The 22025-nt window shown below is 37.8% G+C and overlaps 1 protein-coding gene across 1 annotated transcript; it reads right to left on the reverse strand.

Annotated features, from left to right (window-relative positions):
* Window positions 1-1490: 1490 nt before the first annotated feature.
* MMP7 (matrix metallopeptidase 7) lies at window positions 1491-16054 on the reverse strand. Its single transcript, XM_004283360.2, has 6 exons — window positions 15915-16054; window positions 13182-13408; window positions 12948-13096; window positions 11471-11599; window positions 4024-4185; window positions 1491-1853 (listed from the first exon to the last, which is right to left on the reverse strand). Exons 1-6 carry the CDS (start codon window positions 16029-16031, stop codon window positions 1825-1827), a joined length of 813 nt encoding a protein of 270 aa, XP_004283408.1. The 5' UTR covers window positions 16032-16054; the 3' UTR covers window positions 1491-1824.
* Window positions 16055-22025: the final 5971 nt, after the last annotated feature.

Raw genomic sequence — 22025 nt, forward strand, 5'->3', positions numbered from 1 at the left:
GTCTCCAAAACTCACTACCAGGGTGAATCAGTGTCTGGTGTTTTCAGAGGGAGTGTCTGATAGGCCAAACTTGGGTCCTGTACTCCCTTCTCAGCCCTGGCAGCATGTGGCATACTCAAGTATGTCTCACTAAGATAATATACAAAGGGGAAAGACTGTCCCTGTCCCAAAAAGTAGGGTGAAGGGATGCTGGGCAGGTAAAAACAATATCCACTTCAGCTACAAGATAGATATTGCCTTCTGCTGCCCAAACCAAAATGCAAACAGGCAAACAAACAAACAAAATGCTTTAATCACAGGACACATTTGTTTACTGCAAAATTTAACCTCTCTTGGTCTGTTTTGTCATCTACAAAGTGAGGAGCTTAAATTTAATGACTTCTTCCTTTTTATTTTTATTATAGACCTATTCCCTTATGTTTTAAGAGAGTCTTTGAATATATAACTCATTTTGCCTAGGTTGTAGATTCCCCCCCTCATTTTGTCTGTCCCTGGAATGGCTCCTTTAATGGTTTTGGTGGTATTTCTGAGTTTTGGATTATTGATCCATTTTGGGCGAAAAAAAATCCTTAAATGAAATTTTAAAAAATGAATACATCTTTTCAGGGTGCTTATGTGTGGCATAATTTGTATTAGTAAGAAAGTAAATTACAATTATTTATCCCTCTATTTGTAGAGAAAACCATGCATGGGTGCAGGGAGTATGGAGGAGGAACGGCTGAAATGGAAAAGCCTTTGCCAGCTCTGTGTCCTGCTAAAGGATTAAGCCCCGCATAGAGAGTGTTTTTACCACAGAAATACAGTAGCGAGTCTCTGTGCATGGAGAGGGAGAGCTACTTGAACCTCAGGAAATGAGTGTCTGAGGGAAGTCAGAAGGACTGGGGTTTAGAGATTTGAGGATTAGGGAGAGATGTGGTAGGAGGTTGGAACCTGCAGAGGTAGGTGGCCAGTGGGAAATTCCTGATGCTGGGATGGGTAAAGGATTTGAAGGGTGAGGATAATATCTAATTTGAGTTTAGTTCAATTTCATTGTCCTTGTGCAGTGTAAAATCTCACCGTTGATGCAAATCTTCAGCAGTGTCAACAATCTGACAAAAGCCTTGTAGGACTGGTTTGGAGAAAGTAAAAGAGAAGAGAGTGAGATTGATATTTGGGTTGTGATGGGGCAGAGGAAAGGGAACACAGAGCAGCTGTGGTCGGAGAGATGCCATGAAGTCAGTTCAGGGGCAGGAACTTGGTGCCAGAAGGGACTATGAGAATGTAAATCCCTGGGAATTCACACACATTTTGTGGGAAGATTTGGACTTCCCAGAATACTCAGAGTGAGGGATTGGACCAAAGGATGAGAGGAACTTAAGCTACCTTTGGGTTATACTATCTTGGTTTATACTATACTGTACTGTACTGCACTATACTATACTATACTATACTATACTATATTATACTATACCTTACCCAACTAGTGATAGGGTGAGGTGCAGCTGAAGTCCCAAAATAATGTGGTGGGGTTATTTAATTCTTTTTTCTGGTCTTAGTCTTAGCATATCTTCTCTTGCCACAGAAACAGTATTTCCAAATAGAAATTATTTTACCATGGAATAAAAATTTTATTTATCTATGTATTTAACATTTATTGACATCCACCAAGTGCATGTTGCTTGAGGAGAGTCATAGATGAGGGGGAGAGAGATGTACGAAAACCAACCACAATACAAGGATGGAGGCAGCAAGGGGTAAATGGAGTGCAGCAACAGTGTTCTTTAATTCTGGTTGGGAACAACTATATAGAATCCAATGAATGAATGTGTGTTCTCCCTGAAGTTTCTAATTTTTTCTTGAATCATTTCTCTTTCCTGTGAAGAGACAAAATAAGAACATTCTGACAACGTATAAAACATATTAAAAAATCCTAAGACTATAAAAACACAAGAAATGTCACAGTATGTACAGTCCATCATTCACCCAGCCCAGTTTCTGTGCCTGGGACAACAGTTCTGAAGAACAACCTCCAAAGGCTAAAAAGGCAACACTGTATGGAATGTAGTCCCTGGGTGGTCAGATATCTTTGCACCCTGTCTTTTCACTCTGTCATTTTACCAGCCATGTGATCTTGTGTAAGTTATTACTTAGCTTCTCTTCATGTTAGATTACCAGCCTGTAAAATGAGGACAGTAACAACTCATTGGATTGTTGAATTAAATAAGCTATTGCACATGAAATGCCTGGTACACTATAAAAACTTGACGCATTTTAGCTATTATTTTTATTATTCTGAAAGGAACGTTGGGAATTTTATATCCATGAGTTTAACCACATTCTTTTGAATTTATATTTTCTGCTCACATCACTTATTGTATTAATAAACTACCTACATTAAAAACCTATGTAATTAAATCTTACTTTCATTTGTCCAGAAGCTACCTCTTTCCAACTTTGACTAGAGGCACTTCACTGTCTAATACTTAAGGATTTAATGCACTAATCCATCTTCTTTATGTTAAATCTAATCAGTCTGCCGAAGAACGTTTTTCAGGCCCTTTCTAATTTTCTTAAGGTTCAAAGATAGTTATACATGCCATAGAGTATTCTGTAAGTTCCATAGTTTTATATAAGGGGAGGTACTATTTTCTGTTTTGTTGGTGTTGACTTTACCAACAATTGTCAGTGTTTCATGAACTTTTTTGGACAGCAGCAGCTCCTTAAGTCAGAACTTTGTGGTACAGTTAATGGTATTTTCCAAAACGTGTTCTCTGAAATGCTATTCTGAGAGGGCTCAATGGGTGTGCCACAAAAAGGATTATAATTTGGGAAGCACTGAGTTAAATGACAGTTTGTTAGATCATTTTTAACATCCTCTGCACTTTAAATACAGTAGGTAGTGGTTTTTGAACTTGTTTCTCCAAAGCATCTTTTTTTGGGGAATTGTCTGGTAGGATCAGTGTTCTGGGAACACAGTTTGGGAGATGCTGATTGATAGTAAGTTATAGGTTCAACGGATAGCTTAAATCCATTATCCTACAGGAGTAATTTCCCCCTGAGGACATTACATTATTTATTATGTGGAAGCACTTTCATTGCTCTTCTAAACATTCAGAGACTCTTATGTTATCTTTTTGCCAAATATTCTTATCATCCTGGTAATTTGCCGGAAAGGTTTAATTATATCTGTGTACTTAAAGATATCATTCTGTATGTATTTTCTTTTCCAAATTGCTTTTAGAAGCATACTAAGTAGTGATAGGCTGAAATATGAAGTAGAAAGAATGTGAAATCATGCAGCCCTGGCTTGGAATCTTCGTTCAAGAATTCAGCAGCTTCTTGTCCTTGGACGATTTATTTAGCTTCTTTGACTCTTACTATTCTCATCTTTATCTAGAGACATGGCTTTTTATCCTTGTCCTTTGATTCCTTTCTCACATTACTCTTTTTGACTTGATCAAGCAAATACAAATCAGTTTATTCTTTTAAATTGAATTTGAAACTTGATTAAAACAAAAAAGTGTAGATTGGGACATGGTATATTCATACCCATCATGACCAGCAATAATAAGAAGTCACTGTCTATGGTTAACCCATTTCCCTATGCATATATACAGGCAGGAAAAATTGGGTAACTTTTAAGCACCTAGGGCCAAACCCTTGGGAGCAGGAAGCTACGGGGGAAGGTGTTATGTTCCTCTGTCCGTCCCTATGGGGGAGGCTCCCTAAAGTATTTGAACCAAGCAAGAAAGAAGAGTGAGTGGCAGCTTATAAAAAACGTTTGAGAGCATCATTTTCATGATTTCACCAAATGATACTATATTACTTAAAACTTAAAATCAATATCCTCATAGTATAAAATAGCATGATTAAATTTCAAGTATCTAATGTCTCAAATTTCTCCCCTCAATAGGCTTTTAGATATAAAAGTTCCAGTGTGTTTTTCCAAGTAAATACCTATTTCCCAGTCTTTCTCATTCAAGCCTACCCAAAGGAGGCAATGTCTTAAGGAGACATTGGAAATATGGAAATCATAAATATTACCATATAATTTCTGAATTCCATTGATATCATCCTGTGAAAGTTTGAAATTCTTGTAATCGCCTTCTCCATAAGTTGGATACATCACAGCATTAGGATCAGATGAATGATCCAGACCCAAGGAATGGCCAAGTTCATGAGTTGCAGTATACAGGAAATTAACTCCTGCAACAAAAGAGACATAGAGTAACTGTAAAAAATAACTATATATATAATAAAATCAAAATAGATAATAATAAAAATAAAATAACTATAAAATACCTAACTGTTTAAATTCTCCATAGTTAGCTTATTTGTTTCCAGGCCTTCACAAGGGCGGAAGGTTTAGAAGAGGAATCAGAATAGTAGTTCTTTCCTCAATACATAAGGCAAGTGCTAACAGCCATGAAAGGGGAAATCAACAGTAACACAGTCATAGTAGGGGACTTAAACAACTCACTTTCACCAATGGACAGATCATCCAAAATGAAAATAAATAAGGAAACACAAGCTTTAAATGATACATTAAACAAGATGTACTTAATTGATATTTATAGGACATTCCATCCAAAAAAACCAGAATACACTTTCTTCTCAAGTGCTCCTGGAACATTCTCTAGGATAGATCATATCTTGGGTCACAAATCAAGCCTTGGTAAATTTAAGAAAATTGAAATCATATCAAGTATCTTTTCCAACCACAACATTATGAGACTAGATATCAATTACAGGAAAAAATCTGTAAAAAATACAAACACATGGAGGCTAAAAAATACACTACTAAATAACCAAGAGATCACTGAAGAAATAAAAGAGGAAATAAATAAAATACCTAGAAACATATGAAAATGAAAACACGATGACCCAAAACCTATGGGATGCAGCAAAAGCAGTTCTAAGAGGGAAGTTTATAGCAATACAATCCTACCTCAAGAAACAAGAAACATCTCAAATCAACAACCTAACCTTACACCTAAAGCAATTAGAGAAAGAAAGAACAAAAAAAACCCGAAAGTCAGCAGAAGGAAAGAAATCATAAAGATCAGATCAGAAATAAATGAAAAAGAAATGAAGGAAACAATAGCAAAGATCAATAAAAATAAAAGCTGGATTTTTCAGAGATAAACAAAATTGATAAACCATGAGCCAGACTCATCAAGACAAAAGGGAAGACTCAAATCAACAGAATTAGAAATGAAACAGGAGAAGTAACAACTGACACTGCAGAAATACAAAAGATCATGAGAGATTACTACAAGCAACTATATGCCAATACAATGGACAACCTGGAAGAAATGGACAAATTCTTAGAAAAGCACAACCTTATGAGACTGAACCAGGAAGAAATAGAAAATATAAACAGACCAATCACAAGCACTGATATTGAAATTATGATTAAAAACCTTCCAACAAACAAAAGCTCAGGACCAGATGGCTTCAAAGGCAAAGTCTATCAAACATTTAAAGAAGAGCTAACACCTATCCTTCTCAAACTCTTCCAAAATATAGCAGAGGCAGGAACACTCCTAAACTCATTCTAAGAGGCCACCATCACCCTGATACCAAAACCAGACAAAGATGTCACAAAAAAAGAAAACTACAAGCCAATATCACTGATGAACATAGATGCAAAAATCCTCAACAAAATACTAGCAAACAGAATCCAACAGCACATTAAAAGGATCATACACCATGATCGAGTGGGGTTTAGCCCAGGAATGCAAGGATTCTTCAATATACTCAAATCAGTCAGTGAGATACACCATATTAACAAACTGAAGAATAAAAACCATATGATCATCTCAATAGATGCAGAAAAAGCTTTTGACAAAATTCAACACCCATTTATGATAAAAACCCTCCAGAAAGTAGTCATAGAGGGAACTGTGTCAACATAATAAAGGCCATATATGACAAACCCACAGCCAACATCGTTCTCAATGGTGAAAAACTGAACCCATTTACACTAAGATGAGGAAGAAGATAAGGTTGCCCACCCTCACCACTATTATTCAACATAGTTTTGGAAGTTTTAGCCACAGCAATCAGAGAAGAAAAAGAAATAAAAAGAATCCAAATCAGAAAAGAAGAAGTAAAGCTGTCACTGTTTGCAGATGACATAATACTATACATAGAGAATCCTAACGATGCTACCAGAAAACTACTAATGCTAATCAATGAATGTGATAGAGTAGCAAGATACAAAATTAATGCACAGAAATCTCTTGCATTCCTATATGCTAATGACGAAAAATCTGAAAGAGAAATAGAGGAAACACTCCCATTTACCGCTGCAACAAAAAGAATAAAGTATCTAGGAATAAACCTACCTGAGGAGACAAAAGACCTGTATGCATAAAACTATAGGACTCTTATGAAAGAAATGAAAGAGGATACAAGCAGATGGAGGGATATACCATGTTCTTGGATTGGAAGAATCAACATTGTGAAAATGACTATACTACCAAAAGCAATCTACAGATTCAACGCAATCCCTATCAAATTACCAACGGCATTTTTCACAGAACTAGAACAAATAATTTCACATTTGTACAGAAGCACAAAAGACCCTGAATAGCCAAAGCAATATTGAGAAAGAAAAATGGAGCTGGAGAAATCAGGCTCCCTGACTTCAGACTACAGTACAAAGCTACAGTAATCAAGACAGTATGGTACTGACACAAAAACAGAAATATAGACCAATGGGACAGGATAGAAAGCCCAGAGATAAACCCATGCACCTATGGTCACCTTATCTTTGACAAAGGAGGTAAGAATATACAATGGAGAAAAGACAGCCTCTTCAATAAGTGGTGCTGGGAAAACTGGACAACTACATGTAAAGGAATGAAATTAGAACACTCCATAACACCATACACAAAAATAAACTCCAAATGGATTAAAGACCTAAATGTAAGGCCAGAAACTATAAAACTCTTAGAGGAAAACATACGCAGAACACTCTACGACATAAATGACAGCAAGATCCTTTTTGACCCACCTCCTAGAGAAATGGAAATAAAAACGAAAATAAACAAATGGGACCTAATGAAACTTAAAAGCTTTTGCACACACAGCAAAGGAAACCATAAACAAGATCAAAAGGCAACCCTCAGAATGGGAGAAAATATTTGCAAATGAAGCAACTGACAAAAGATTAATCTCCAAAATATACATGCAGCTCATGCAGTTCAATATCAAAAAATCAAACAACCCAGTCCAAAAATGGGCAGAAGACCTAAAAAGACATTTCTCTAAACAAGATATACAGATTGCCAACAAACACATGAAAGGATGTTCAACATCACTAATCATTAGAGAAATGCAAATCAAAACTACAATGAGGTATCACCTCACACCAGTCAGAATGGCCATCATCAAAATATCTAGAAGCAATAAATGCAGGGGGGGAGTGAGGAGAAAAGGGAACCCTCTTGCACTGTTGGTGGGAATGTAAATTGGTACAGCCACTATGGAGGTTCCTTAAACAACTAAAAATAGAACTAGCATACGACTCAGCAATCCCACTGCTGGGCATATACCCAGAGAGAGCCATAATTCAAAAAGAGCCATGTACCCAATATTCATTGCAGCACTATTTACAGTAGCCAGGAAGCAACCTAAGTGTCCATCGACAGATGAATAGGTAAAAAGATGTGGCACTTATATACAATGGAATATTACTCAGCCATAAAAAGAAACGAAATTGAGTTATTTGTAGCGAGGTGGATGGACCTACATTCTGTCATACAGAATGAAATAAGTCAGAAAGAGAAAAACAAGTACCGTATGCTAACACATATATATGGAATCTTAAAAAAAAAAAAAGGGTTCTGAAGAACCTCAGAGTAGGACAGGAATAAAGATGCAGACATAGAGAATGGACTTGAGGACATGGGGAGGGGCAAGGGTAAGCTGGGATGAAGTGAGAGAGTGGCATGGACATATATACCCTACCAAATGTAAAATAGAGAGCTATTGGAAAGCAGCCACACAGAACAGGGAGATCAGCTTGGTGCTTTTTAACCACCTAGAGGGGTGAGATAGGTAGGGTAGGAGGGAGACGCAAGAAGGAGGAGTTATGGTGTTATATGTATACGTATAGCTGATTCACTTTGTTATGCAGCAGAAACTAGCACACCACTGTAAAGCAATTATACTTCAATAAAGATGTTAAAAAAATGCAGATGTGGTACATTTATATGATGGAATACTACTCAGCCATAGAAAATAATGAAATAATGCCATTAGCAGCAACATGGATGGACCTGAGATATCATACTAAGTGAAATAAGAAAAAGACAAATGCCATCTGATATCACTTATATGTGGAATCTAAAATATGACACAAATGAACATATCTATGAAACAAAAACAGACTCACAGACATTGAGAGCAGACTCATGGTTGCCAAGTGGGGGTGTGGGAGGGAAGGATTGGGAGTTTGGGATTAGCAGATGCAAACCATTATATATAGAATGGATAAACAACAAGTTCCTACTGTAAAGCACAGGGAACTCTATTCAATATCCTGTGATAAACCATAATGGAAAAGTATATGAAAAAGAATATGTGTATAACTGAATGACTTTGCAGTACAGCAGAAATTAACACAACACTAAATCAACTATACTTCAATAAAGTTTTAAAAAAAAGAATAGTAGTGCTTTAATCTCATCACTTTTTTTTAATATAATGTATTTCTGCCTATTTGCTTCTTATGTAATCACTCAGATAGCAGTATTCAGTAGAGGAAAGCAAAGGCTTCTAAGTATTGTATAAAGACCTGGTTTTGAAACCCAGCTCTGCTACTTACTAGCTGGACAACTTTGGACAAATTAATGGGTATTTCTGAGTCTCAGTTCCTCATCTGTTAAATGGAGATAGTAATTCCTACCTTGTCGATTTGTCATAATGAGTTTCCCAATATCTGGAAAATAATAATGGCTATTCAATAAATGATAGTGACTTTGAATAGCAGGAGAGAGAAAGTTGGCTTTGAGAAAGCACGACCATAAGGCAGGAACTCCAGGCAATGCTGGGATTTGCTTTTGATTTGTTAAAGTGTATTATGTATGTGCTCTCTCTCCCTCAGACTCATAGAAAGGCTTTGCAAATAAGGGGGAAGGTGTGAATGTGTTTGAGTGGCCAGAGTTCCAATTGTGGTGCATTAGATTGAAGGAAGCTGTCTTTAGCTTACCTTGAGTGGGAAGAAGGAAGAATGAAAACGGTATGCAAGATGTGAAACGGAAGCAGTGTCATAATTTTACATAGGTTAGATTTTCACGGCAAGGCATCACTGTAGTGGTGAATTCCCATTGCCAAACACGAGTACTCATTTCACTTTCAGGGCCAGTAACCAGTAGCCACTTTTTAAAAAATGTACAGTGGAGAAAGGACAGCCTCTTCAATAAGTGGTGCTGGGAAAACTGGACAGGTACATGTAAAAGTATGAGATTAGATCACTTCCTAACACCATACACAAAAATAAGCTCAAAATGGATTAAAGACCTAAATGTAAGGCCAGAAACTATCAAGCTCTTAGAGGAAAACATAGGCAGAACACTCTATGACATAAATCACAGCAAGATCCTTTTTGACCCACCTCGTAGAGAAATGGAAATAAAAACAAAAATAAACAAGTGGGACCTAATGAAACTTCAAAGCTTTTGCACAGCAAAGGAAACCATAAACAAGACCAAAAGACAACCCTCAGAATGGGAGAAAATATTTGCAAATGAAGCAACTGACAAAGGATTAATCTCCAAAATTTACAAGCAGCTCATGCAGCTCAATAACAAAAAAACAAACAACCCAATCCAAAAATGGGCAGAAGACCTAAATCGACATTTCTCCAAAGAAGATATACAGACTGCCAACAAACACATGAAAGAATGCTCAACATCATTAATCATTAGAGAAACGCAAATCGAAACTACAATGAGATATCATCTCACACCAGTCAGAATGGCCATCAACAAAAAATCTGGAAACAATAAATGCTGGAGAGGGTGTGGAAGAAAGGGAACACTCTTGCACTGCTGGTGGGAATGTGAATTAGTACAGCCACTATGGAGAACAGTATGGAGGTTCCTTAAAAAACTACAAATAGAACTACCATATGACCCAGCAATCCCACTACTGGGCATATACCCTGAGAAAACCATAATTCAAAAAGAGTCATGTACCAAAATGTTCATTGCAGCTCTATTTACAATAGCCCAGAGATGGAAACAACCTAAGTGTCCATCATCGGATGAATGGATAAAGAAGATGTGGCACGTATATACAATGGAATATTAGCCATAAAAAGAAACGAAATTGAGCTATTTGTAATGAGGTGGATGGACCTAGAGTCTGTCATACAGAGTGAAGTAAGTCAGAAAGAGAAATACAAATACCGTATGCTAACACATATATATGGAATTTAAGAAAAAAAAATGTCATGAAGAACCTAGGGGTAAGACAGGGATAAAGACACAGACCTACTAGAGAATGGACTTGAGGATATGGGGAGGGAGAAGGGTAAACTGTGACAAAGTGAGAGAGTGGCATGGACATATATACACTCCCAAACGTAAAATAGCTAGCTAGTGGGAAGCAGCCCCATAGCACAGGGAGATCAGCCTGATGCTTTGTGACCACCTAGTGGGGTGGGATAGGGAGGGTGGGAAGGAGGGAGACGCAAGAAGGGAGAGATATGGGGACATATGTATATGTATAACTGATTCACTTTGTTATAAAGCAGAAACTAACACACCATTGTAAAGCAATTATACTCCAATAAAGATGTTAAAAAAAAAAAAAAAAAGCATTGTCTCCAGTTAGGGTTATTTATCTAGAGCTTCTCTTCATTAGTTTTCTGTTTTGTCTATGATTTTCTACTTTGTAAAGTGGTGAATATGATAGGCTGGGTTATGGTGTGGGTTCTTTCTGAAAAACAGTGAATAATATCAGAACTGTATATACTTCTCAAATATCATAGTCTCTGCTCCTCTTTCACCTTCAATTAAAAAACTTATTTTGGGGATATATATAGAAGGGCTATAATTTATTGAATTATTAATATATACCAAGCACTGTGCTAAGCACTGCATAAGCATTATCTCATTTAATTCCAACAGCAATCCTGTGAGGTAGGAATTATTTATAGTCCCATTTCATAGATAAGGAAACTGAGGCTCAGAGAAGTTAAATAACTTGCCCAAAGACACAAAGTGAGTAATTGGTAGAGGTAAAGCAAATTGAACCCAACATTTTTTGACTCTGTAGCCTGAGTATCTATCTTCTATATATGGAGCATTATGAGCATATTAAATGCAATAATGCATTTAAAGCACAGAGGTGGCAGTTAGCAAGTGCTCAATAACTATTATTAATTGCTTTCAATTGTCAAATTAAAGATAGTTAAGTATAAAAAGTTCAGGATTTTAAAAAGGATATGTAGTGGAAGAGATTTGGGATGCTGTACCTATACTGCTAGCATCAGTCCAGCGTTCATCCTCATCAAAGTGAGCATCTCCTCCCAGGCCTGGCCCAGGTGGAAAGGCATGAGCCAGTGTGTTTCCTGGCCCATCAAATGGGTCGGGGTCCCCGTGAGCTGAAAGAAAAAGTGGTAATTGCCTTTAGTGACTGAATTTATCTCCAGTCATTTCATCTTTTAGTTTATAGTACATGATTATTGAGGTTAGAAAGATTAGCCCCAAGCAGTCAGCTGCATACACAGGGTGGTTTGGGTGTTTATTTGTCACAGGGACTTTTTCTTTCACAGAACCACTGCTCATCCCTGATAACCACCACATGTTGAAAGCTTACTGATATGGACTTTAAATACATTCACATCCTACTTATGGTGGCATCTACATCAGTGTTATGCTACAACATCAGTGTTATGTTTGATCATTTTCCTTAGCTGGATGGTGGCAGAGTGCACAATGAGTTTGAGTACTGGATTCAGCAGATAACTGCATACCATTTAATATACGTTTTCTTAAAAACCCAGCTTTTTCTTTGCGGATGTAGTAGACAGTCCCTTGAAGAACTGTGCTCAAGGTGTCTTAAAATAGATTTTGATAGTGCTTTTATTTGTGATGCAGAGACATTTATTTTCAAATTGGTGTCAGGCCATATCCAGTTTATCCAGTTCTTGAAAAACATGGAGTGCCATGATCAGTGCTTTTCTGTAAGGTTTTCTTCAGTCTTGTTAATATTGTGGTTGAAGCTCAAATTTCGGCTAAATTCACAGCACCCAGGAAGTTTAACATTAAAGCAGGCCAAAAAGACCAACATTTTCCTCTAAATTTGCACCATGAAACACCAGCAATTAATAGCAGTTCATGTATATGGGTTATATCTCCTTAAGCCCTTTAATATGAAAGTTCTTTATTTTCTACTTTTTACTACATGAAGGGTGTTGGCAATAAGCCACAGGGACTGTTCACTTCTTGGAGACCACTTAAGGCCTTTGGAAGTTGTAACCTCTTCTTTTGGTTTAATGTTGATGTTAGTTAGATATATTTTAAACTGTCCCATAAATATATATGTATATCATGATTCATGTTACAAAACAGAGGTTGGCAAACATTTTCTGTGAAGGACCAGATTTGTGGGCTTGAAGACCTCTGTCGGAATTGCTAAAGTCTGCCATTGTAGCCCCAAAGCACTCATAGACAATAGGTAATTGAAGGACCATGGCTGTGTTCTAATAACTATTTACAGATTTGGCTCATGGGCCATAGTTTGCCATCTTCTGCTATAAAAAGTGGCTCGAAGTTAATGGACTAGAAAAAGTGTAAGAACATTGATCTTTAATGAGATGATCTATCTATCTATCATCTATCATCTCTCTATATCTCTTTAAAGATTTTTAAATCCCAGAAAGAGGAGGGCACTGATATAAATAACAAGCAAAATAGCACACAGGATCAGCCTGCAGGAATCTTCCTTACCTCCTCTTGCAAAGCCAATCATGATATCAGCAATTCCCCAGCTAACTCTCTTGAAGCTCAGTGGGATCTCTTTGCTCCACACGTTGAAGGCCTTTGCCACTAATTGATTCACTATGACATGTGGTAAGTCTCGAGTATATGACACGATCCTGGTAGAAAACAAGAAAACAATGTTTGACCTTTTAGGAAATAGGCTTTACTGTTTTTGCTAAAATGAGCCAAAGCAAAACTAACCTGTAGGTGACCACTTTGGAAGTCCATTTTGGGCGATCTGGGAATAGGGAATATTCTGCAACATCTGGCACTCCACATCTGGGCTTCCGCATGATTTCTATAATGTGGGAGCTTAATGTTCCAGTTATAGGCAGGTGAAAAAATTTTTGCATCTGCTTGAGTTTGACTTCTAAACTATTGGGGTCCCTTATTTTTGAATCAGATGGATAAAATCTTTTCAGATAGTCCTATTGGAAAGAGAGTAATTGATCTATAATTCTTGTTTATTGTCTTCTTTTAGCTCAGAAGTCTGCACATCTTTGCTTCTGACTCCTGTGGACCCAAATAGTAGTGTGAAGGCAGAATACTTACATAGTAAACAAGTAAAACAAGAGTGCATTAATGAAAAGAAAACTTAATATTGATGATGAAGCACTGCCATTTCATTTCATGAGCAAAAGAGTCCCTCCATTTTTCTTTTATCCCATTAAACGTTTTGAAGAGAAACACACTGTATACTTTATAAAACATAGACTTGTTTGTAATAGCCAATCAGGAAGAGTGCCCAGTGTGCCCTCAAGGGGCACAGCTGAGACCTCCCCTTGGCATCAGAGACCCTATGGGGATATCCAAAGTCACCCAGCTCTTTCTAAAATTCTCTGGAGATCAGATCCCAGCTGAGGTTAAAGGTCTTAATATTTTAGTCCTGGAAAAGGTTATTATGACATTATTTTGTTTTATATACGTATTCTCCAGGTGAAGAAATCAGAACTCTTAGTAACTAAATGATTTGCCCTGGGGTCACATGTTAAGTTAGTAGCAGAACTGGCTCTGAGTTTCTTGACTGCCAGGCCAGTGCTCTTTCCATGGCTAACTCCTTAATAAAACCCTCTTTGTGAGACTGCAGGATAAAGCAGGTCTCTCAGGTGTATTCCATGGGCAATTGGGTCCCTGGGAATTTCTTAAAGGACACTAGTGAATGGGTATGAGGATGGCAGTCCAGCAGCCTAAATAGGAAAAAATAGAAAGTGAATGAAATAACAACAGCAGCAAAGGACTTTTATTAAGCACTTAGTAGTGCCAGGGACTATAACAGGAGCTTTACATTACTTATCTCATTTAAACCTCATAACCACCCTGTGAAGTAAGGTATGGCATTATTTTCCTATTTCACATTTGAAGAATCATGGCTCAGGAGAGTGAAATAAGTTGCACGAGGTCACCCCATGAGTAACCAAAGGAGCTGGTATTTGAACTTGTGTTCTGATTCCAAAGCCCATTTCATCAGAAAAATGTATAGTGTTATATAATGTGTGATAATATCTTTGAAATGATTTAAACATTGGCTCACTCATTTGCAATCTAATTTGGAGTAGGTGGTAATGTTTACTTGTCTGAGAACCGCTTAGGAGTATGCACTTTATATAAGTAACCTTAGCAATATTGTGCTCTGTCTTCCTGTTACCAACGACTGTATTTCATTCAATACAACAAACACTTATTGTTCACCCATGACAATTAGCAATTAATCCCTGATTTGAAAACAAATACCTCATTTTTTTCCCTTCCAGAGCTACAGGCTTTACAAAGACACCCTTTGTAAGAAATCTCTCTGCATCCTTAAGATGAATTTTCCTGCCTTCCTTTAAACCTAGAGAACCTCCCTCTGGTTTATTGGCAACGTGCACCATGGGTAAAGGGACTCAATACTCTTGCAAGTGTACTCCTTCTGTAGAGTCCATTAGGTGGACCCATATGAAATTGCTCCTTTGGAGAAAAAAAACCTGTCAAATATCACTGATTTCATATGGTTCAGTCCAATGTATTAGATGGACTTTTAAAAAGTCAAAGTTAGTGTGAAATAAAACACAACTTTTCTTATGCTTAAGGCTTAAATTTATAAACAATACTTAGGAGTAGATGTCCCATTATTTTACCAGGTAATAATTACTTACACTTATTAGACTACTTATTAAGTAGTATATTGGAAAGAACATGATTTTTGAACCAGAACTTGTCCTTGATTCTTATCTCTACAGTTAGTATGTGAATTAACCTTACTTTCGTTTCTTCTTTTTCCCAGGATAGAGCTAAGGATTCAATGACACAATATATATGAAGTACTTTATAATCTGCAATTGTTACATACATGATAATTGGTATTGTTACCACTTCCTTTATTCTCTAGAATAATCCTGTGAGGTATAAAACACAGTATTATTGTCTCTATTAGATATATGAGAAAACAAAGTCAGAAGTTCATGCCTTGCCCATCATCATTGGCTTGTCAGTGGGAGGACTGCAACTTATACCCTCATTTTTTCTTTTCAAGTCTCTCCATCACAAGCAGTCCTCATCTTAAGAGGCAACACTTTGCTCATTATGAGAAAAATCTCAAGTTACAATAAATAATAGTAGCAATAAGGACTTCAATTTATTGAATATGTCTCAGGTACTCTGTAAAGTGCTTCACAACACCCCCATTTGGTTGATATCATTATATTATCCAACTTCCAAATTAGAAAACTGAAGCTCAGAGAAGTTTAATAACATTCCTGTGTTCATCTACACAGTTGAGTGGAGGAGTTGGAACTTGAATCCACTTTGGGAAGGCTCCAAAGCTTGCTCTTAACAGCTACTTGATTAAAACATATATTACCTATATAATCAGAAAAATTATTAAAATTGAAAAACATACTTCCTAATGCTGATGGTGAGCCTGTGGAGGCCCAGGTGAGTGGGCCAGTGACATACCTGAGCCTGTTCCCACGGCAGCTCACTCATGCCTCCTGCCTTCTGGGGAAGCTGCAGGGCCAGGGTGCCAGGCAGCACACTCACAGCGTACAGCACGGTCAGCACGGCCAGCTGCATAGCTGCTGTCCAGAGATGATTGCTCTCGGACTTACGGTTGGTTTGGTGTTTTTTGCCACAGGCTGGAGAAATTTATATAGCTTCTCAGACTTGAATGTGGAAATAGGTGACGCATTTGAGTGTTTTCTTTCTTTTTAGTGTCTACAGAACTTTGAAAGTATTATCTTTTATTAATGACAATGAGGAAGTATTATGTTTTTATTGGCAGGAAGCACACAATGTGTTTGTTTTTCAAAGGATTTTTCTCCCACCTGTCTTCTGTATAAATTTGACCCATGAAATTTTAAATTTAACACACTTTATTTGCCAGAATCAAATTGCTACTTAGACATGTCTTCTCAGTTTAAAAATTTGGGGAGCATTATTCAGGACATATTTTATCTTAACATAATTTTTAAAAAATTTGAAATGCATGGAAAAGTACGTAAAAGATACAAATACTCAAATCACTATTAAGCAAACATTTTGTAACAGTCTCCAAAGTCATAGAGGGGAATGATGGGAGGAGTGGCAAGTGGAAATGCTCTGCTGTGATTGGGTCGGTGGCCATCGTAAAGCCTGTGCTCCACTCCCTCACCTTCCAGGTACATTAGTGGAGCCCTGAGAATTCCCTCTTCAAGTCTCCCTTTAATCAGATTATTTCTTTTCTTAGTGGTCAACATCACTTGAATTCCTCTTGAATTACATGAAAAAATATTAAACAAAAAAAAACTTCAGGCATGGGCTTGCCTGTTCATCTACCATACTTACCATGCTTCACATTCTGTAGTTGCAGGTTTCTCCAAAGCTGGCCTTCAACTTGGAAATCACTTTCTCCACTCTTTCTCTTCCAATCACCCTGACACTGGCTGCTGACCAGCCACCACTTGGGCTAGTTTGGTCCTCAGCACACATAATGGTTATGCTACATATAGCAATTAAAGACCCATGACCTAGAGATTCTAGTCCATTTACTTCAATTTTCCTGAAGATGAAACTGAAGCCAAGACAACAGGTTCACTTATTTCTCCAAGGCTCACACAGCCAGTTAATAGTAGTCCTGACTCCCAGTCCAGTGCTTTTTGTGTCATATCACACTACCTATTCATTTTGTCATTATATAGAATACACATTTCTTGAGAGAGCACGCGGCTTTTTTACTATAATAAGTCATGGGAAACTCCCCAAATATGCTGGAGCTGAAAAATATAATAGAGGTCTTTGGCCTCCTTAGGTAGGTTTATTCCAGGTATTTTATTCTTTTTGTTGCAGCAGTAAATGGAAGTGTTTCCTTAATTTCTCTTTCAGATTTTTCATAATTAGTGTATAGGAATGCAAGAGATTTCTGTGCATTAACTTTGTATCCTGCTACTTTACCAAATTCATTGATTAGCTCTAGTAGTTTTCTGTTAGCATCTTTAGGATTCTCTATGTATAGTATTATGTCATCTGCAAACAGTGACAGTTTCACTTCTTTTCCGATTTGGATTCCTTTTATTTCTTTTTATTCTCTGATTGCTGTGGCTAAAACTTCCAAAACTATGTTGAATAAGTGGTGAGAGTGGGCAACCTTGTCTTGTTCCTGATCTTAGTGGAGATGGTTTGAGTTTTTCACCATTGAGAACGATGTTGGCTGTGGGTTTGTCTTATATGTCCTTTATTATGTTGACGTAAGTTCCCTCTATGCCTACTTTCTGGAGAGTTTTTGTCATAAATGGGTGTTGAATTTTGCCAAAAGCTTTTCCTGCATCTATTGAGATGATCATATGGTTTTTCTCCTTCAATTTGTTAATATGGTTTATCACATTAATTTATTTGCATATAGTGAAGAATCCTTGCATTCCTGGGATAAAATCCACTCGATCATGGTGTATGATCCTTTTAATGTGCTGTTGGATTCTGTTTGCTAGTATTTTGTTGAGGATTTTGCATCTATGTTCATCAGTGATATTGGCCTGTAGTTTTCTTTTTTTGTGACATCTTTGTCTGGTTTTGGTATCAGGGTGCTGGTGGCCTCTTAGAGTGTGTTTGGGAGTGTTCCTCCCTCTGCTATATTTTGGAAGAGTTTGAGAAGGATAGGTGTTAGCTCTTCTTTAAATGTTTGATAGAATTTCCCTGTGAAACCATCTGGTCCTGGGCTTTTGTTTGTTGGAAGGTTTTTAATCATAATTTCAATATCAGTGCTTGTGATTGGTCTGTTTATATTTTCTATTTCTTCCTGGTTCAGTCTTGGAAGGTTGTGCTTTTCTAAGAATTTGTCCATTTCTTCCAGGTTGTCCATTGTATTGGCATATAGTTGCTTGTAGTAATCTCTCATGATCCTTTGTATTTCTGCAGTGTCAGTTGTTACTTCTCCTCTTCATTTCTAATTCTGTTGATTTGAGTCTTTTCCCTTTTTTTCTTGATGAGTCTGGCTAATGGTTTATCAATTTTGCTTATTTTCTCAAAGACTAGCTTTTAGTTTTATTGATCTTTGCAATTGTTTCTTTCATTTCTTTTTCATTTATTTCTGATCTGATTTTTATGATTTCTTTCCTTCTGCTAACTTTGGGGATTTTTTCTTCTTTTATCTCTAATAACTTTAGGTGTAAGGTTAGGTTTTTTATTTCAGATTTTTCTTATTTCTTGAGTTAGGATTTTCTTGCTATAAACTTCCCTCCTAGAACTGCTTTTGCTGCATCCCATAGGTTTTGGGTCATCGTGTTTTCATTGTCATATGTTTCTAAGTATTTTTTGATTTCCTCTTTGATTTCTTCAGTGATCTCTTGGTTATTTAGTAGCATATTGTTTAGCCTCTATGTTTTTTGTGTTTTTTACAATTTATTTTCCTGTAACTGATATCTAGTCTCATAGCGTTGTGGTCGGAAAAGATACTTGATACGATTTCAATTTTCTTAAATTTACCAAGGCTTGATTTGTGACCCAAGATATGATCTATCCTGGAGAATATTCCATGAGCACTTGAGAAGAAAGTGTATTCTGTTGGTTTTGGATGGGATGTCTTATAAATATCAATTAAGTCTATCTTGTTTAATGTGTCATTTAAAGCTTGTGTTTCCTTATTTATTTTCATTTTTGTTGATCTGTCCATTGGTGAAAGTGGGGTGTTAAAGTCCCCTACTATGATTGTGTTACTGTTGATTTCCCCTTTTATGGCTGTTAGCAATTGCCTTATGTATTGAGGTGCTCCTATGTTGGGTGCATAAATATTTACAATTGTTATATATTCTTCTTGGATTGATCCCTTGATCATTATGTAGTGTCCTTCTTTGTCTCTTGTAATAGTCTTTATTTTAAAGTCTTTTTTGTCTGATATGAGAATTGCTACTCCAGCTTTCTTTTGATCTCAATTTGCATGGAATATCTTTTTCCATCCTCTCACTTTCAGTCTGTATGTGTCACTAGGTCTCAAGTGGGTCTCTTGTAGACAGCATATATATGGATCTTGTTTTTGTATCCATTCAGCAAGCCTCTGTCTTTTGGTTGGAGCATTTAATCTATTTACATTTAAGGTAATTATTGATATGTGTGTTCCTATTACCATTTTCGTAACTGTTTTGGGTTTGTTTTTGTAGGTCTTTTCCTTCTCTTGTATTTCCTGCCTAGAGAAGTTCCTTTTGCACTTGTTGTAAAGCTGGTTTAGTGGTGCTGAATTCTCTTAGCTTTTACTTGTTTGTAAAGATTTTAATTTCTCTGTCGAATCTGAATGAGATCCTTGCTGGGTAGACTAATCTTGGTTGTAGGTTTTTCCCTTTCATCACTTTAAATATGTCCTGCCAGTCCCTTCTGGCTTGCAGAGTTTCTGCTGAAAGATCAGCTGTTAACCTTATGGGGATTCCCTTGTGTGTTTTTTGCTGCTTTTCCCTTGCTGCTTTTAATTTTTTTCTTTGTATTTAATTTTTGATAGTTTGATTAATATGTGTCTTGGTGTGTTTCTCCTTGGATTTATGTTGTATGGGACTCTCTGCACTTCCTGAACTTGACTATTTCCTTTCTCATATTAGGGAAGTTTTCAACTGTAATCTCTTCAAATATTTTCTCAGACTCTTTCTTTTTCTCTTCCTCTGGGGACTCCTATAATTAGAATGTTGGCGTGTTTAATGTTGTCTCAGAGGTCTCTGAGACTGTCCTCTATTCTTTTCATTCTTTTTTTCTTTATTCTGGTCTGTGGTAGTTATTTCCAGTATTTTATCTTCCAAGTCACTTGTCTGTTCTTCTGCCTCAGTTATTCTGCTATTGATTCCTTCTAGAGAATTTTTAATTTCACTTATTGTGTTGTTTATCATAGTTTGTTTGCTCTTTAGTTCTTCTAGGTCCTTGTTAAACATTTCTTGTATTTTTCCATTCTATTTCCAAGGTTTTGTATCATCTTTACTATCATTACTCTGAATTCATTTTCAGGTAGATTGCCTAGTTCCTCTTCATTTGTTTGGTCTGGTGTGTTTTTACCTTGCTCCTTCATCTGCTGTGTATTTCTGTCTTCTCATTTTGCTTAACTTACTGTGTTTGGGGTTTCCTTGTCACAGGCTTCAGGTTCATAGTTCCCATTGTTTTTGGTGTCTGCCCCCAGTGGCTAAGTTTGGTTCAGTGCGTTGTGTAGGCTTCCTGGTGGAGGGGACTAGCGCCTGTGTTCTGGGGGATGAGGCTGGAACTTGTCTTTCTGGTAGGCAGGACCAAGTCTGGTGGTGTCTTTTGGGGTGTCTGTGCACTTGTTATGATTTTAGGCGGCCTCTCTGCTAATTGGTGGGGTTGTGTTCCTGTCTTGTTAGTTGTTTGTCATGGGGTGTCCAGCACTGGAGCTTTCTGGTTGGAGTGGAGCTGGGTCTTAGCATTGAGACATATATCTCTGAGAGAGGTGTTACTGATTGATATTATGTGGGGCCAGGAGGTGTCTGGTGATCCAATGTCCTGAACTCTGCTCTTCTAACTCTGAGGCTCAGGCTTGACACCCGGCTGGAGCACCAAGTCCCTGTCAGCCACACAGTTCAGAAGAAAAGGGAGAATAAAAATAAAGAAAGAAAATAAAGTTATTAAGGTAAAAAATTTAAAAATACTATTAAAATTAAAAAATAATAAAAAAAATAAAAAGAAGACAGCAACCAAACCAGTAAACAAATCTACCAATGATAATAAGTTCTAAATACTAAACTAAGATAAACATAAAACCGGAAACAAATCAGTTGCAGTCAGCAAACCCCAAGTCTACATTTTCTCCCAAAGTCCACTGCCTCAATTTGGGGATGATTCATTGTCTGTTGAGGTATTCCACGGATGCAGGATACATCAAGTTGCTTGTGGAAATATAATCTGCTTCTCCTGAGGCTACACGGAGAAATTTCCCTTTCTCTTCTCTGTTTGCACAGCTCCTGGGGTTCAGCTTTGGATTTGGCCCCGCCTCTGTGTGTAGGTCACCTGAGGGTGTCTGTTCCCCGCCCAGAGAGGGTGAGGTTAAAGTAGCAGCTGATCGGGGCTCTGGCTCACTCAGGCCAGGTGGAGGGAGGGGTACCGAATGCGGGGTGAGCCTGCGGCGGCAGAGGCCTGCATGAAGTTGCAACAGCCTGAGGCATGCTGTGTGTTCTCCCGGGGAAGTGGTGCCTGGATCACGGGACCCTGGCAGTGGCGGGCTGCACAGGCTCACGGGAGGGGAGGTGTGGATAGTGACCTGTGCTCGCACACAGGCTTCTTGGTGGCTGCAGCAGCAGCGTTAGCATTTTTTGCCAGTCTCTGGTGTCCACGCTGATAGCCATGGCTCGCGCCTGCCTCTGAAACTCATTTAGGCGGTGCTCTGAATCTCCTCTCTTCGCGCACCCTGAAACAATGGTCTCTTGCCTCTTAGGCAGGTCCAGAATTTTTCCCGGACTCCCTCTCGGCTAGCTGTGGCGCACTAGTCCCCTTCAGGCTGTGTTCGTGCAGCCAACCCCAGTCCTCTCCCTGGGATCTGACCTCCGAAGCCAGAGCCTCAGCTCCCAGCCCCCACCCACCCTGGCAGGTGAGCAGACAAGCCTCTCGGGCTGG

The sequence above is a fragment of the Orcinus orca genome, chromosome 8, assembly GCF_937001465.1.
Source record: "Orcinus orca chromosome 8, mOrcOrc1.1, whole genome shotgun sequence".
Lineage (NCBI taxonomy): Eukaryota > Metazoa > Chordata > Mammalia > Artiodactyla > Delphinidae > Orcinus > Orcinus orca.

What these genes read in the sequence shown, in the direction of transcription:
- MMP7 (XM_004283360.2), bottom strand. Translation starts at nt 16,031, where the DNA reads ATGCAGCTGGCCGTGCTGACCGTGCTGTACGCTGTGAGTGTGCTGCCT. An exon ending in TGCCGTGGGAACAGGCTCAG is followed by an intron (nt 13,409 to 15,914) that starts GTATGTCACTGG and finishes TCTTTCCAATAG; the next exon opens with GACTATCTGAAAAGATTTTA. An exon ending in GACTGATGCTAGCAGTATAG is followed by an intron (nt 4,186 to 11,470) that starts GTACAGCATCCC and finishes CTTTTGTTGCAG; the next exon opens with GAGTTAATTTCCTGTATACT.